The 14019-nt window shown below is 33.4% G+C and overlaps 3 protein-coding genes and 1 non-coding gene across 6 annotated transcripts; 1 reads left to right on the forward strand and 3 right to left on the reverse strand.

The window, feature by feature from the left end:
- Positions 1–1445: 1445 nt before the first annotated feature.
- LOC105647454 (syntaxin-43) lies at positions 1446–5841 on the forward strand. 2 transcript variants are annotated; one of them, XR_002285968.3, is made up of 8 exons: positions 1446–1900; positions 3168–3444; positions 4085–4174; positions 4567–4644; positions 4811–4888; positions 4988–5053; positions 5132–5226; positions 5323–5841. XR_002285968.3 is itself a non-coding variant. In XM_012233555.4 (8 exons), exons 1-8 carry the CDS (start codon positions 1704–1706, stop codon positions 5425–5427), a joined length of 972 nt encoding a protein of 323 aa, XP_012088945.1. In that variant the 5' UTR covers positions 1450–1703; the 3' UTR covers positions 5428–5841. The 2 variants fall into 2 exon arrangements, 1 of the variants encoding a protein (XP_012088945.1); XM_012233555.4 differs by having other exon boundaries at positions 1450–1900; positions 5146–5226.
- A 434-nt stretch (positions 5842–6275) lies between these two features.
- TRNAT-AGU (transfer RNA threonine (anticodon AGU)) lies at positions 6276–6349 on the reverse strand. Its single transcript has one exon. It is a non-coding gene; the product is annotated as a tRNA-Thr (tRNA).
- Positions 6350–6515: 166 nt separating this feature from the next.
- On the reverse strand, positions 6516–10803 carry DPD1 (Polynucleotidyl transferase, ribonuclease H-like superfamily protein). Of its 2 annotated transcripts, none has more exons than XM_012233554.4 (4): positions 10300–10803; positions 8556–9223; positions 7055–7260; positions 6516–6948 (listed from the first exon to the last, which is right to left on the reverse strand). In XM_012233554.4, the coding sequence occupies exons 2-4, from the start codon at positions 9149–9151 to the stop codon at positions 6734–6736; spliced, it is 1017 nt and encodes a 338-aa protein (XP_012088944.1). In that variant the 5' UTR covers positions 9152–9223; positions 10300–10803; the 3' UTR covers positions 6516–6733. The 2 variants fall into 2 exon arrangements, with proteins under 2 accessions (XP_012088944.1, XP_012088942.1); XM_012233552.4 differs by having other exon boundaries at positions 10486–10802.
- Positions 10804–12563: 1760 nt separating this feature from the next.
- LOC105647452 (GATA transcription factor 15) lies at positions 12564–13829 on the reverse strand. Its single transcript, XM_012233551.4, has 3 exons — positions 13661–13829; positions 13424–13528; positions 12564–13145 (listed from the first exon to the last, which is right to left on the reverse strand). The coding sequence occupies exons 1-3, from the start codon at positions 13691–13693 to the stop codon at positions 12804–12806; spliced, it is 480 nt and encodes a 159-aa protein (XP_012088941.1). The 5' UTR covers positions 13694–13829; the 3' UTR covers positions 12564–12803.
- Positions 13830–14019: the final 190 nt, after the last annotated feature.

Here is a 14019-nt window from a genome sequence, read left to right on the forward strand (position 1 = left end):
GTTTTTATACTCTGTTTTCTATCTTACAGTACTTTTCTTTATTAAGAATTTTATTTTATGTAATTAATTTATTAATCCAAAAATATATATTATGGTTTTATAGTAAATTTTAGGGAAACACTATTGATTAATATTTTATCTTCCCAAAAATTATCGGATTTTCTCTATTGTTAGTTGTAAAGAACTAAAATTTTTATAAATATGGATCTGATTTACAAATGAAATATACATATTTTTTGTAAAAAAATAATTATTTACATTTAAGGTGAGTAGTGTTATATAAATAAAAATACTAATTAAAAAATTTAAAATAATTATAAAAATATTAGTTTTTAAAAATAAAATGTATTACTAATTATTTTTATAAAGTGAATGAAGTCCAAATAAATATAAATTCATATATATCAGCTAAAAAAAACTTTGAAACATTTTTTTTCTCAAAAAAAAAAAAACTTTTAAACATAAATGATAAAATCAACAACAAAATATTTAGTACAAGTGAGAATATTAATGTGTTTTTACTAGGAAAAAATGACAACATAGTATGAATGCTAAAATTGTTCTAATTATCAAATAAGTATTGATTTGATGTTAAATAAAAATTAAGACTCTGTTTATTTCCATAAAATAACTTGCAGGAAAATATTTTTTATAATTTTCTGTTGTTTGGAGCGTTCAGGAAAATAAGTGAACGGATGGTCAAAGGAAAATTAAATCATTTTAAGGAAAATAACTTCCTATTTTCAAGAGCGTAAAACCTTTTTCAGACTTTGACAAATTTATTTTGATATTATAAATCTATATTTTTTTAATTTATTAATTATCGATAGTCACTATTACCCCTTACCGTTCACCATCAACTACCACTGTTTATCACCACCATCGGTCACCGATAAATTTTATAATTTACTATTTTTTTTCATTATTCTCATATTTAATAATAAAATTTTAAAACTGTGAAATTTATATTATTATTATTATTTTATAACTTTATAAGTTAACAATTTTAATATTTTTAACTTATTTTTAATATTTCAACCAAATAATGACAAATAAGTCATTTGAAAAATATTTTTCAAAGTAAATATTTTTTTAAAAAATATTTCAAAGATAAACTATTTTTCAAAAACAAACGGAGGCTAAGTGGGCGTAAAAATTGAGGATCCTTTTTTTTTTTTAATTTGAGTTACCAATTTATGCATTAAACTTATAAAAACATAAATCCATATGATTAATAAAAATTCGTAAGTGACAAAAAAGGAATTTTACTTTTTTAACTAAAATTCATTTTATTTTGTTAGTCGGGTTAAGCATCGGCGCTAAGATACTTGAATAGCCAACCGAAAACCCGATCCAACCATGGGGAGTGGAGTGGACCCTCCCTCGGTCCCGCTCTAAATCCTGGCCCCACCATAGCAGTTGGACCAACAAACCAACAGCCAACAGGTTTCTTTTTATTTTCATTTTTCCTTAACTAACCCCTCAGCTTGACGACTCTTCCACGACCGACGCTACTATTTCCAGTTTCGCCGGCCGCGTGTCTGCCGCCGTCCCAACCGCTTTGTCCCCCGATCTCCGACGGCGACACCTCCAACGTCCATCTCGATTGAGACAATATGCTTCAATTTTTTCAGATCTATAGCTTGTTTTGAATCTTACCTTTTTGCATTATTTCATCTTTTGAGTTTTGAGAGATTTTGGTTATGGCGACGAGGAATAAGACCTTGGTATTTAGGAAATATAGAGATGCGTTGAAGAGCGTTAGGGTTCCATCGGGTTTATCGACTCAATCAGCCACGACAAGCTCCGGTGGCGGTCCGGTGATCGAATTAGTGAACACGTCGCTTCTCCAAAATCGCTCTTATGCTCCACTAAGTACCGAAGATCCTGGTAATTCGAGGTATGTGTTCTTATTATAATTATATAATTAAATCAAGCGAATTTTATGTTTTGATATACTTTCTGAAAGTTTGAGATCTGTCAGCTTTTTTCTTGCTACGTAATCGTATAGCAAAGCTGAAGTGAATTTTCTTTGTAATGAATTTAAATAAGGTTCAATTCATATATGTTGAATCTGAGTTACTCGATATCTGAATTTAGAAAGGATTAAAAGAATGTGGCTCAAATAAGTAGCATCAGTTCAATTAGGTATAATTTTGTGGTGTACAGAAAATGGTTGTTCAATGTTGAGTTGGTACATTTATCGAGTTCATTTTGGAAGAGATTTGTAAGATCACGAGTGTTTTAGTCGTATTCGGATTTATCTGAGAATGAAGTTCAAGCTGTAGGTTTTTTATCCAAAATATTTCCCCAGTCATCCTCTTTTCCCATCATTTGTAAGTTTTGGACCTAGGACGGCACTATGTTCCAGAATTATTGGAAACAACTTAGATTTCAGTATTTTCTCTGGTGAATGTCTTTGCAGAACACTTGCTTCATTGTATTAAGGGGAAGCATGTGGGAATAAAAGTTTGATTTTATGAAATGGAATTGATGCTTCTCATGGACTAAAAAGTAAGTTGACTCTAGTAGGAGGAACAAGAGCTTCAGAGTGGTCATATAAAAGTTTGATCTTGGTAAGGGTGAGTAGATTTGAGTGCTTTGGCATGTTTTATACTGGCTCTACAACTATGCCGGATTGATTTTGATAGATATGTTTACTGGTCACAGTGGTTTTTATGGAAATTCTAGCAACAAATTGAGAGAGAACTTTTATAGGTTTGGCAATTTGCTTATTTCCATGGAGCCACCTGCCATTTCTTTTGCCTTTTAACTACCAAGGGGGTAAACTGCAACAGCCTTACAAAGTCCTGGGTTTTCGTTTTTGTTTAAGCATAAGAGTCTAAGATGACCAAAATAGCACCATTGTAGAAAGCGTGCCAAACCATTAAAACATTGTCTAACGTCTCTTTACCTGGAGCTTGAATCTACAATATCCTCTTTAAGTGTGAGCCGGAAAACTCAACACTAAGGAGTGATATCATTTTTTTGAAGGTAGAACTCTAATTTTGGACAATTGTTTTTGAAGTTTTTGCTAAATGGTAGATACGAGTAGAAATACAAACATAACTGTCTTGAAATTTTATAACTTCATACTACTTCATGACTACTCTGTTGTGCTGTAAAATATCATAGGTGGAAGATTAAACTTAGTTTTCTTGCTGCAGTAAAGGTGCACTTACAGTCGGCCTGCCACCAGCTTGGGTGGATGTATCAGAAGAAATAGCTGCAAATGTGCAACGTGCACGCACGAAAATGACCGAGTTATCCAAGGCTCATGCTAAAGCTTTGATGCCTTCATTTGGAGATGGTAAGGAAGATCAACGCATGATTGAGTCTCTAACTCAAGAGATAACAAATCTTATAAAGAAATCAGAGAAGAAATTACAAAGACTTTCTGCAGCTGGTCCTTCTGAGGATTCAAATGTGCGAAAAAATGTGCAGGTATGTTGTTTCGATGGCTTCTATATTTTCTGTGCATTTGTAGTTCTGCTGATTTTCATTGTGATATCCATCTTTATACAAGATTGTGATCAGTCGATTGACTACTTTATCAATGCCTATGCTGCCATGACTCTTAGCATGACCTTTAGTAGTTTAATTGACTCATTTTAGAATTGGCTGGAGGTGAACTTAAATAGAATTACACCTAAATGGTAGCTTAAACATTACATGTGAAGTGATTCACTGCTATCTCCATTTCACTCTCTAGGAGTTTCTGAGCTAAGTTTACCTTCAAGACTATCATTTTTTGCCTAATGTATTCAATTTACAACCTTTAGTGCCTTAATTATTCAAAATGATATTGTTCTACTTGCCCGGATGATTGGTTAGATAAGTGTGCATCTGCATCTGCTCTTCCTTTTCGTTCTTCTTGTAGACTATTAGATTACTTCTTCCACGAACCCTGCACTCATACTTGTGGTTGAAATTAATGATTGCTCCTAATATGGTGGTCAGTTGTAAACGTAGCAATTCCATTTGCATCGTTGAACTTCACATTCGTTTGAGTACACATGACTTTGTACATCATTTCCATGGCTCTTTAGTCTTTGAATTATGTTTATGTACTTTTCTTTTGCAGCGCTCTCTTGCCACTGACCTTCAGAACCTCTCGATGGAACTTCGAAAGAAACAGTCAACTTACTTGAAGCGCCTTGGGCAACAAAAAGAGGTCTGGAAAGAATTCAATTTCCTTTTTCAGCTATTAAATTAAAATGTAAGAAGTTGGCTAATCATTATTGCTGTTAAGGGGTGATGCCTGCTGGATTTTTTTTTTTTCTTCTGGGTGTGACTGGTTTTTTTTTTTTTTTTTTTTTTTTTTGGGGGGGGGGGGGGGCGGGGGAGACAGAGAGAGATCAATCAATCAGGAGTTATTCTTTTATTATTTGGTGCTTGAAATTGTTTTCTGCTTTTATATAAAATAAAACTGCAAACTCTATTTCTTTGTTCTGCTTCATTTGTGTTAACATACGAGGAACTGATGTATTTCACCTTTTAGGTTTATTCACTACTAAAGGATATAATCCTATATTTCCTCACGTTGTTGTTTCTTTCTTGATGCAGGGTCACGATGGTGTTGATTTAGAGATGAACCTAAACGGTAGTAGAGCTAGAATGGATGACGAAAATTTGGACGACATGGTATGCTAGTTTTTGACACTGCCCTGCATAATTTTATTGCTCCATTTGCTGATTAGCTCAACAAAATAATAAATAATTGATAGTTAAATTTTATTGTCATAGTAGCTTGTCTGTTTTTCTTGCCTGCCTTGGTATAATATTAAAAAGTATCTATTTGACATATTAGGTCTTTAATGAGTATCAAATGTCCAAGCTGAAAAAAAGCGAAGCATTCACAGTAGAAAGGGAAAGAGAGATCCAACAGGCAAGTGATCACCTTCTTATTATTTTTAATATTAACAGTAACTTATTGTCTCTTCTTTACTAATTAAAACTACTTGTTTCAAACTATTATGATTTATAGGTTGTGGAATCAGTAAATGAGCTTGCTCAGATTATGAAGGATTTGTCAGTACTTGTAATAGACCAGGTCAAAAACTGCCTTACCCTCTGGTGCTAATAAGTCTACTAAACTTTTTTTAATGTCAACTTAACATTAATTGAATAGTTTTCTCGAAGCAGGGTACTATTGTTGATAGGATAGATTACAACATTCAGAATGTTGCAACTACAGTTGAGGAGGGACTTAAGCAGCTGCAGAAGGTGCCTTTCTTATTCTCATTAGCGATTTTCTCATAGGATCCAATGCCTCTCTTTCTCTCATATGTTCATGTTTCTTTAAATGAATTGGTCTTGCAGGCTGAGAGAACACAAAAGCACGGAGGGATGGTGATGTGTGCGACGACGCTTGTGATCATGTGCTTTATCATGTTGGTCCTACTAATCCTCAAGGAGATATTGTAATGAGTTGTTAGCATATGTAATTTCCAAAATTCAATTATTCTTAGCGCTCTCCCCTACAACTTTCACACACTTATAAATGGAGTCGTGTCGCCGAAATGGTAAAGCTTTAAATTGCCTCAGTTCATACCTTAGATCAAATTCTCTTTTTCTTTTTTGATCTAATTCAAAATTTTGTAATGGGGGAGGAGCCTTTACTAATGACTAGGGAATGAATGCCCTGGAAATTGTATAGAGGATGCTGTTCTTTTGTCACAGACCTCTTACGATTCTTTTGATTTTCCCGTGGAGGTTGGTGGCCTTGTTTCACTGATACTTCTCTACGGAGAGAGAGAGATGAGGCATTTCGAATGTTTGTATCGAGTTTTCAATTTAATTATATGAGAAATGAGATGAATCAATTATAGTTTCTTTGCATTTCATTTGCAAGTGTTTTTTCCCTATTATTTATATATTTGAAATTTAGAATTCTTGCCGTGATTTTACTATATTGTCCTTTTAAATCGATTGTTATTGTGGATTTCTCGTACCTATCTAACTAGGTTCGTGGCTTCCTTATAATAAAAGTGAAAAAATTAAACACAGTCAAGCAGTCTCTTATTTGGGGCAATTCCACTGACGAAGTAGAGAGTTATATGTTTACAAGATAATAAGCCTTAAACCAGCATTTTTGATGACCTACTTTGATGAAGTGTATATGCCAGTTCATAAAGCAGCTGTGCATTATGTACCCCAAAAAAAGGGAGTGCTTAATTAAGATATATTGTAATGACTAATGTTATATAGTCTTTTATATTTAAAAATAATTAATAATAATATGCAGGGAAGACTAAAAATGACCATAAAATTAATGCTTTCGTTGAGAGTCGAACTCAAGACCTCCCGCTTACTAAACGGGTGCTCTAACCAACTGAGCTACGAAAGCTATGTGGCCAAGTTACTAGGTATGACCTATTTATCCAAAGCTTTCACTCCGGTTTCACCTTTCCACTACAGCACATACAACTTTATTCAGCTATAACTAATTTTGGGATTTACAGCACATATATGACTAACATTAATGGTCTTGAATACAAAAATAATAGAAAGCATGGATGTAAACTTTTGCCAAATTTTCATTTACCAAGCAGTAATGTTGCTTTCACCTTCCTTTCTTGTCAAATAAATACAAATTTATTCAGCTATCACAAATTTCCTGCATTTTCCCAGCCAAAAAATGGGATTCCCAACACAGGTATGACTAACATAAATGGCTTGCACATATTCGAGAAGAATAACTTAAAAAATTACAGAACAATAAGAATTTGAACTAGCCGGAACTTTTCTTCTTTCCATTGGTCAAATCCAAGGCTGTGAACGACCACCTCACAACTATGTTAGCAAGTGACAGTTTCAGTCTGAAAGTCAGCCTCTGAAAAACTAATGATAATAGCTCCACATCTGACATGGCTCTATGAGCTGGTCCAGTCTTCTTAATCAGAAGCTTCTCAGCAATGTCTTGCAGTTTTCTTGAACAACTTAATCCTATTAAAAAAAAATAAAAAATAGAAATAAGTTCTTGCTGTATGGCAAATGCAGATAAATTAAAAGAACACGCTTGCACACAAATGCGTAGAGGAATGGGAAAGACCTTCAGACTTCATCCATTCCCGTACTAAAGGCATCGTGTCCAAAAATAGCCAATTAGAAGGAATATCAAAACCATGACGATTGAATTCCTGAGTCAAAAAGGGTACATCAAAAGTACGGCCATTATGAGCCACCAACAGTACATAGCCGCCAGGCTTTTGGCGGCTTCTGATATACTGTAGTAGTATAGGTATCAGCTCTTCCATCCTACAAATTTCCAAAAAAATATCACATAACATTAACTCTATATATACATATGGTAAACAACTGTGAGCAAAATTAAACAATAGCGAGCTTTGTTATGCTCAATTAAATGCAACTAAGTAGAGAGTTTCCATCACTAACATGCAAGACAGAAATGAAGAACAATTCATGTCCCTAGTCTGTTAGGAACATCTGCCCTCAACAAAAGAGATAGCAAATGCCAATTTGGTGTAAATTGAAAAATAATATATTAAAAGAAATAATGGGCATCTGTAGGTTGTGCACAATCGTGAAATTCAGGATCCTCTAGCTGAGGTACATTGGGGGAAAAGAAAACAAGGAATGGGGTGATTGTCAGACCTGAAGGCTAATGAAAGGAATGCTCATTTCTGTCAATGTCCATTTCTTATTTCAGTTACTTTTCCTAGTCCAACTATAGGATTGTGATCCGTAAGAGATCCTTTTCATTTTCTAGAAATAAATCCAGAATAGAACCTTGACACGGAGAAAATGGACTTCAAAATTCTATGCAGGACTCAATGGGGAGGATCAGAGGCAGCCCAAACATAATATGATTCTGCTCAGACTTGACAACTTATTGTCAGGTTGAGCTTGGGCTTGCCCTCCCTCCCTCAACCTTGCAAACTCAGCTTATTGACAATCATATGTGCATGCACACACACAAAGGGAAGCAGTGCTTGTATATTACTAATCTTCTAATTCTTTTCCAGGATATTACTTGGTGTATTTTTCTTTTAACTATATCCAAAAAGAAAAAAAAGTTACAATATAAGATAGAGAAAAAGGTAAAAAAATCGCATTTGATCATGGGTTTTGGTAAGGCTATTCGAGGCATACTACACCAAATACAGGGTGAATCAATGGTTGAACCTGTGACTCTGGGTTCAATGGTACACCTTGTTGTTGCACCAAGGCTCACCCTCTTCCACCAAATTAAATGAAGATGAAAGAAATTCACTAGAAATATTGTGGTGGCATGATTTTATACAACCTGGCTCATGTTTTATAAAAACCTTCAGAACATAGAAAGACCGTTGAGCATCACATTCAGCTAAATGAGATTGGTTCTCAAAAGTTTTATGTGCCAATACCTGACTAGCATGGCATCTTGTTCATTAACACAACTACAGCAAATGCGGCATGTGAACAACAATGAAAAATAAGAAAAATAAAAAGGAAAGAAACAACCAATCAAATAAAATGCAAAATTTAGATCCATTGATGATATCTTAATCATGGAAGGGAACCCCGTGAAAAGCATCAAAAGCTAACAGTACCTTGGAATACCAGGTCTTGAGACCATATGATTTGTGATTTTGTGAATATTTGAATTTGCAATATAACGTTCTGGATTTACTAGGGTGTGGAAAGTGCTGTTTTCACCTCCTTGAAGATCTTGCAGTGCAATCTCAATAATTCGCTCATTCTGTCTGCTAAAGCCAGTAGTCTCAAGATCAAAGATGATGACTGTGACAAGCTTGGACAAGTCATTATTCTCAGCAATCTTCTGTTGAATGTTACAGTATTGAATTTTTTGGAATTCAATTACTTCTTTTTTATTTGCATTCACTGTAGCACTATTCAAAATGGTTTCATCCAAAATTTCATGCCTGATAGTGGTTGATTTACTGCTATCGCTGTTTTGAGTGATTTTTTTTGTTCCTTTTGTTTTTGTACTCAAAGGTCTTCTAATCCATCTTCTACTGTATCCTCCTTCAAGCGCATTGCCATAGGAACCATGCAACCTAAAGCTAGAGTAGTCTCCACATTTCCTATGCAAGCTGTGGAAGCTTTCCTGCCAAAAATTAGCTAAGGTGTGGATTCTGCATCTGGGCACTTGCAAGATTGAAAAGCACATAGGGAGTATCCTCATTTAACTCAAGAACTATAACAGAGAAAGATTCAAAAGTGTACTTTGCATCACAGACGAGCAATTCAATTAGACCTGAGAATACATAAATAACAGATCAAGGGAATCAGAGAACTGAAAAAATATTATCATTTTCAAGTTAATGTTTCTATAACTATAGCATATGAGCATAGAATTTTGTAGATTAATAGAATATTCAACATGCACAAGACGTAAATAAATCATTGGTCTAACATTAGTTGATTTGGGTGTGCTTGACTTGTTTAGAAAAATGTTCCTACTAGCTAATTGTTAAACCTTGCCCCATTCTATCCTATATAATATGCCTGATCCTGCTTAGAGTACATGTACCCAGCAGCACCTTAGGCGCCCCAATGAATATCGAGATCAATGTGAAAACACAGTTGAGAATGCAAATCTCACTGAAAAAGCAACACAAAGAGACTGCACAAGCAAAACCATCTGAAACAGAGAAGCAAACTTAAAACATGTTCCCAAAAGAAGGCTAACAGATTATGACAAGTATAAAGTTACATAAGCCTCCACAATATCTATCTTAGTTTCCGATTTTATTGTCAACAGAGAATAATTTTTCTTTTACTGAGTTTCAATGCTTGAAAATATTAACTAACGAGAAAATTAGATGTAGTGAATCTTACATTCTATAAATTTAGTATTAAGCGCTCTCATATAAAACTTTCTAAGTCTTGCACCTGAACTGCCTGAGATGTATATTTATTGTGAAGCCAATATGAAGTTATGAACATAAAGACACGAAACCTCTCGCTTTTTTTTCAATTTTATTTTATTTCTGTATCCTGCAAGAAAATTATGCCAGATGCAGATCTTAATCTTCAAAAATCAATAACCACTATTATTACACCAGAGGAAGACTACCGAGTAATGTAAAATGCAAAAGCAGCACAAATTTATCAATCAAGCAATGAACTTTAGCCTTCAATTATATCACATACCAATCCAAAACAACTCTTATCCAAAAATGGATTTGATAACCAATAACACCAATAGCAAAATTGCCCCAACCACAGCTAACTAGTAAAGTTGAAAGAAAACAAAAATAACCGATTTACTCAAATAACTCAAGCATTGAACTCATCATCGACAGAGATCATTTAAACAACTAAAAGTACCTTATTCAAATGGCGCCATTCACATTAGCGCAATTATTTTTTGAACAATAATTGTGTTGAAGATAGTAGACATAATGAACAAAACATTTAAAGATATTTTCACGGGAACCAAACAAGGAGAGCAAGTCCAAAGAGATACGAAAGAGTAACTACCAGACAGAGAGAGAAAGAGAAGGAGAGACATGCCTGCAAGTAATTCAAAATGCGAAAAGAAAGGAACGTGTTGTGAAGTTAAAAATCGAGTGTTTATAGATGTAATTAGTGTTTCGAGAGAGAAAGAGACGGAGAAGTTATGCGATGTGGAGGAGAAAAGGTAGGAAAGGGTGTCAATGGAGTTGAGAATTTGGCGAGAGAGAAGATACAATTCAACTTTACTGCACGATCTAAATTATGAGCCCCATAACTTGCGCATCTACTGCACCTGCACGATCCATCTCTCTCGGCTCTAATTTTTGTTTATCCACAACCCCCTCTCTCTCTCTTAATTCTCTTCTCTTCTTACAAATTCCATTTTAAGTAAAAGATTTTTTTTTCCTGAAAACAAAATATTCTCTTTTATTAGTTCTTCCTTCCTAAAAATTTATTTTTCAAAAATATTTATCACATAATAAATCTTTTTTTCATGTTTACCCTTTATATATGACCAACAATTATCGTTTCAATTTTTGAAAATTTTGATGTTTTAATATATTAAATTAAGAGTAATATAGTCAATTTACTCAATAATTTATTATAAATTTAGATAAATTTAAATTTTTTTTAAAGACGTAAAATTCTAAATGGGACAAGTTTGCAAACAATAATAATGATAATAGTGATGGATAAAATTTAATAATAAAATTATACCTAAATGACTGGAATTGATTCAAGATGACCTATTTTTTGGAAAATTTACTTTTTACAAAGTAAATGCATTTTAGGAATATATAAATAAATGTAAATTTTATAAAATTTAAGGGATAAACGTAATAAAAAAACATGCTTGTATTTGCAATCACACTTACCCTTGCTTAGAGTAGAAGATCAAATCATTTTCTTTAAATAATAAACTGCTAAAATTTATTATTTTAATCCAATTATTATTGATGTGCAAACCTATTAATTTATATATGAGCATCGTAATTATAATAAATTAAAAATTAATCTTTTTTAACTCTTTTCATCTCATCTCCAAATTAAAGTTTTAGTTTTCTTTATGGATTTTCTAAAATAATAATTCGATTTGTATTTTTTGAAAAAGTATTTTAAAATAATTAATTCTAAAATTTTGAAATGCTGAACATTTCTCATATTTTAAAATTCTCAATAAATCATTAATATACCATCTTAGGGATCTTTAAAAGTATACATGAAAAAATAAAAAATAAAAAATATAGTTAAATTAATTTAAATAACTCTTCTTAACAATGTGAAAAAAAAAAAACTGAAATGATAATTTTGGAACGAAGAAGAGAGCATATATTGAAAATAATTTTTTTTTATTTGTATAAATGAATATATAAAAGCAAGCCAAGATAATGAAATTGTGATAATTGGCAATTCAATGTGAATTCCTACACGAAACTCTCTCTCTCCTCTATCATGTATAAAATGTTAAGAGTTGGGGAAGAAACGGTTAGCCGCCCAAACACACAACGTACAAGGTACAACTAACTCAATGGCGTGGTCATGAATCAAAGCAGATACTACTTGGCGTGGTCAACGGAAGTTCATGGACCCAATAAGCAGCACAAAAGTCAAATTCGGCCTGAATTAGAATGGCAGGTTGGGCTTCAAAGCCCCAATTCCATGGATCAAAGAACCAGAAAGCAATTGAATGGGCCCAACTTTCCATGTACAATTTTTGTTCGAAATGGACACTCAACGTACATACAAGCCAATGCAATACAAATGAGAGTGTCTATATATTTTCACTGAGATAAAAAGAAAATATATATGAAATAGTAATAAATTGTTATAGTTTTTATCCATGAATTGAAATATATATATATATATATTTTACCGCTAAAAACGAAACTACTATTTGTAAATAAATACTCTCTTCCCACTTCCAAAATTATTTTTCAGTTTAAACAAATTAAGAAATATTAATTAATTTTTTTCAATATAAAACTACTAATTGTACCTTATTAAAAGTGGATGTAACGTAGGGTGATTGAGATAGTTGGAAAATTAAAAAGAAAAAAGAAAAAGAAAAAAAAAAACAATCTCTCCAAGTTTAGAACACGATATGGATGATAATAAACTATCTACATTGTATCATCACCATTAACAAGGAATTTCAGTCCCTTGATTTCTTTTCTTTTTTCTTCCTTTTAAAACAGAGAAGAGAAGAAGAAGAAAGCCAAAAGGCCCAAACAAAATGGTCAAGGACATGGGCATTTCATTTCTTTCTTTTTTTCCCCTAGAAAAAGAAAAGCACGCTAATCTAAAAGGACAAACAAAAGGTATGTAGGGTTAGAGTTTACTGTTGAGATCCGTTTCTCTTCTTTCTTTTTCCTGCTTCATGCAAAAATAGAGCCACAGGACAAAGCCATCAGACAAAAAGCAGCCTGCTCTTCCTCTCGTAGCTTTCTTCTCCTCTGACACCTCTGTTTCTTTACTATTGATGATCTTTGAAACATCATTTTCCCATCCACAACGATTAGTCTCATCTTTAAAGATTCCTTCAATTCATCAGCGTTACAATTCGAATCTGAGGTGTTATTGCTGGTATTTGCAGAGCTAGTAGTGATGGTTGTGAGGCTGGTGATATGGGTTCTTTTTTTCTTCACTGAATCTTTTTCCAAACCCAGCATAGCTCTTCTCTTCTTTCTGTATCTGATCCCACAAGCGTTGCACAGTGACTGAACAATACCACAATCCACCACTCAAAATCGCAACAGAAACAGTGATCTAACAGTAAAATCCAACTGATCGAATTAATTAAATTAAAATTGCTCGGTTCCGAAGATCGTAGATCCACAAGAATAAAATCCCAAGAAAAAATCAAATCAAATGGGTATTAGTGAATTTCTGATTCAGGTGAAAAACAAGAAACATGAAGATTAAAACAGAAAATCCCAAATGAACAGAGAAGCAGCAGTTTCTTTTCAACTAGAAAAAACAGAGAACCACAGTGTACCTTGGGCCCAGCAGGTCCACCTCTCCATAATGGTGTCTTGGTGGTTTTGCAATCAGTACAGTACTTCTTGATCTCAACACTCCCGTTTTCTTCACACCATGATTTCTGTACCAGAATAATACCATAAGGTGAAAATAAATATATATAACTACTTAATCAAAACCCAAAACCCATTGAAAAGAAAAAAAGAAAAGCAAACCCATTAAAACTAGAAAGATTATATTTATGTCGACTCACTCTTTCGCTAAGATCCATCAGACCATAAACCATTCCTTTTTTTTGAAGCTTGAACAGAGAGAAACAGGGGGCTAAAGCCTAAAGGGTTTTGAACAACAAAAGAATTAACGATATTGAGAGAGAACGAAACAGAGAGCTAGCAAGTTAGAGAAAAACATTGAGAAATAAAACAGAGAGAATGCTGAGAGAGGAGAAACCGAAAGAGAGCGTATTCTTAATGCTCTGCTCTCTCGGCGGATGGCAACAAAAACCCTATCCTCTGGGTTTTGGGGTTGGGGGATTCAGTTGAAATGACGTAAATAACCCCTTCCCTCTCTGCAAGCGTTGCAAATATTTGTTGTTTTGGCACTACACCCGCC

This window comes from Jatropha curcas, chromosome 2 (genome assembly GCF_041381405.1).
Source record: "Jatropha curcas cultivar XTBG-Jc1 chromosome 2, XTBG_Jcur_1.0, whole genome shotgun sequence".
In the NCBI taxonomy this organism is placed as follows: domain Eukaryota; kingdom Viridiplantae; phylum Streptophyta; class Magnoliopsida; order Malpighiales; family Euphorbiaceae; genus Jatropha; species Jatropha curcas.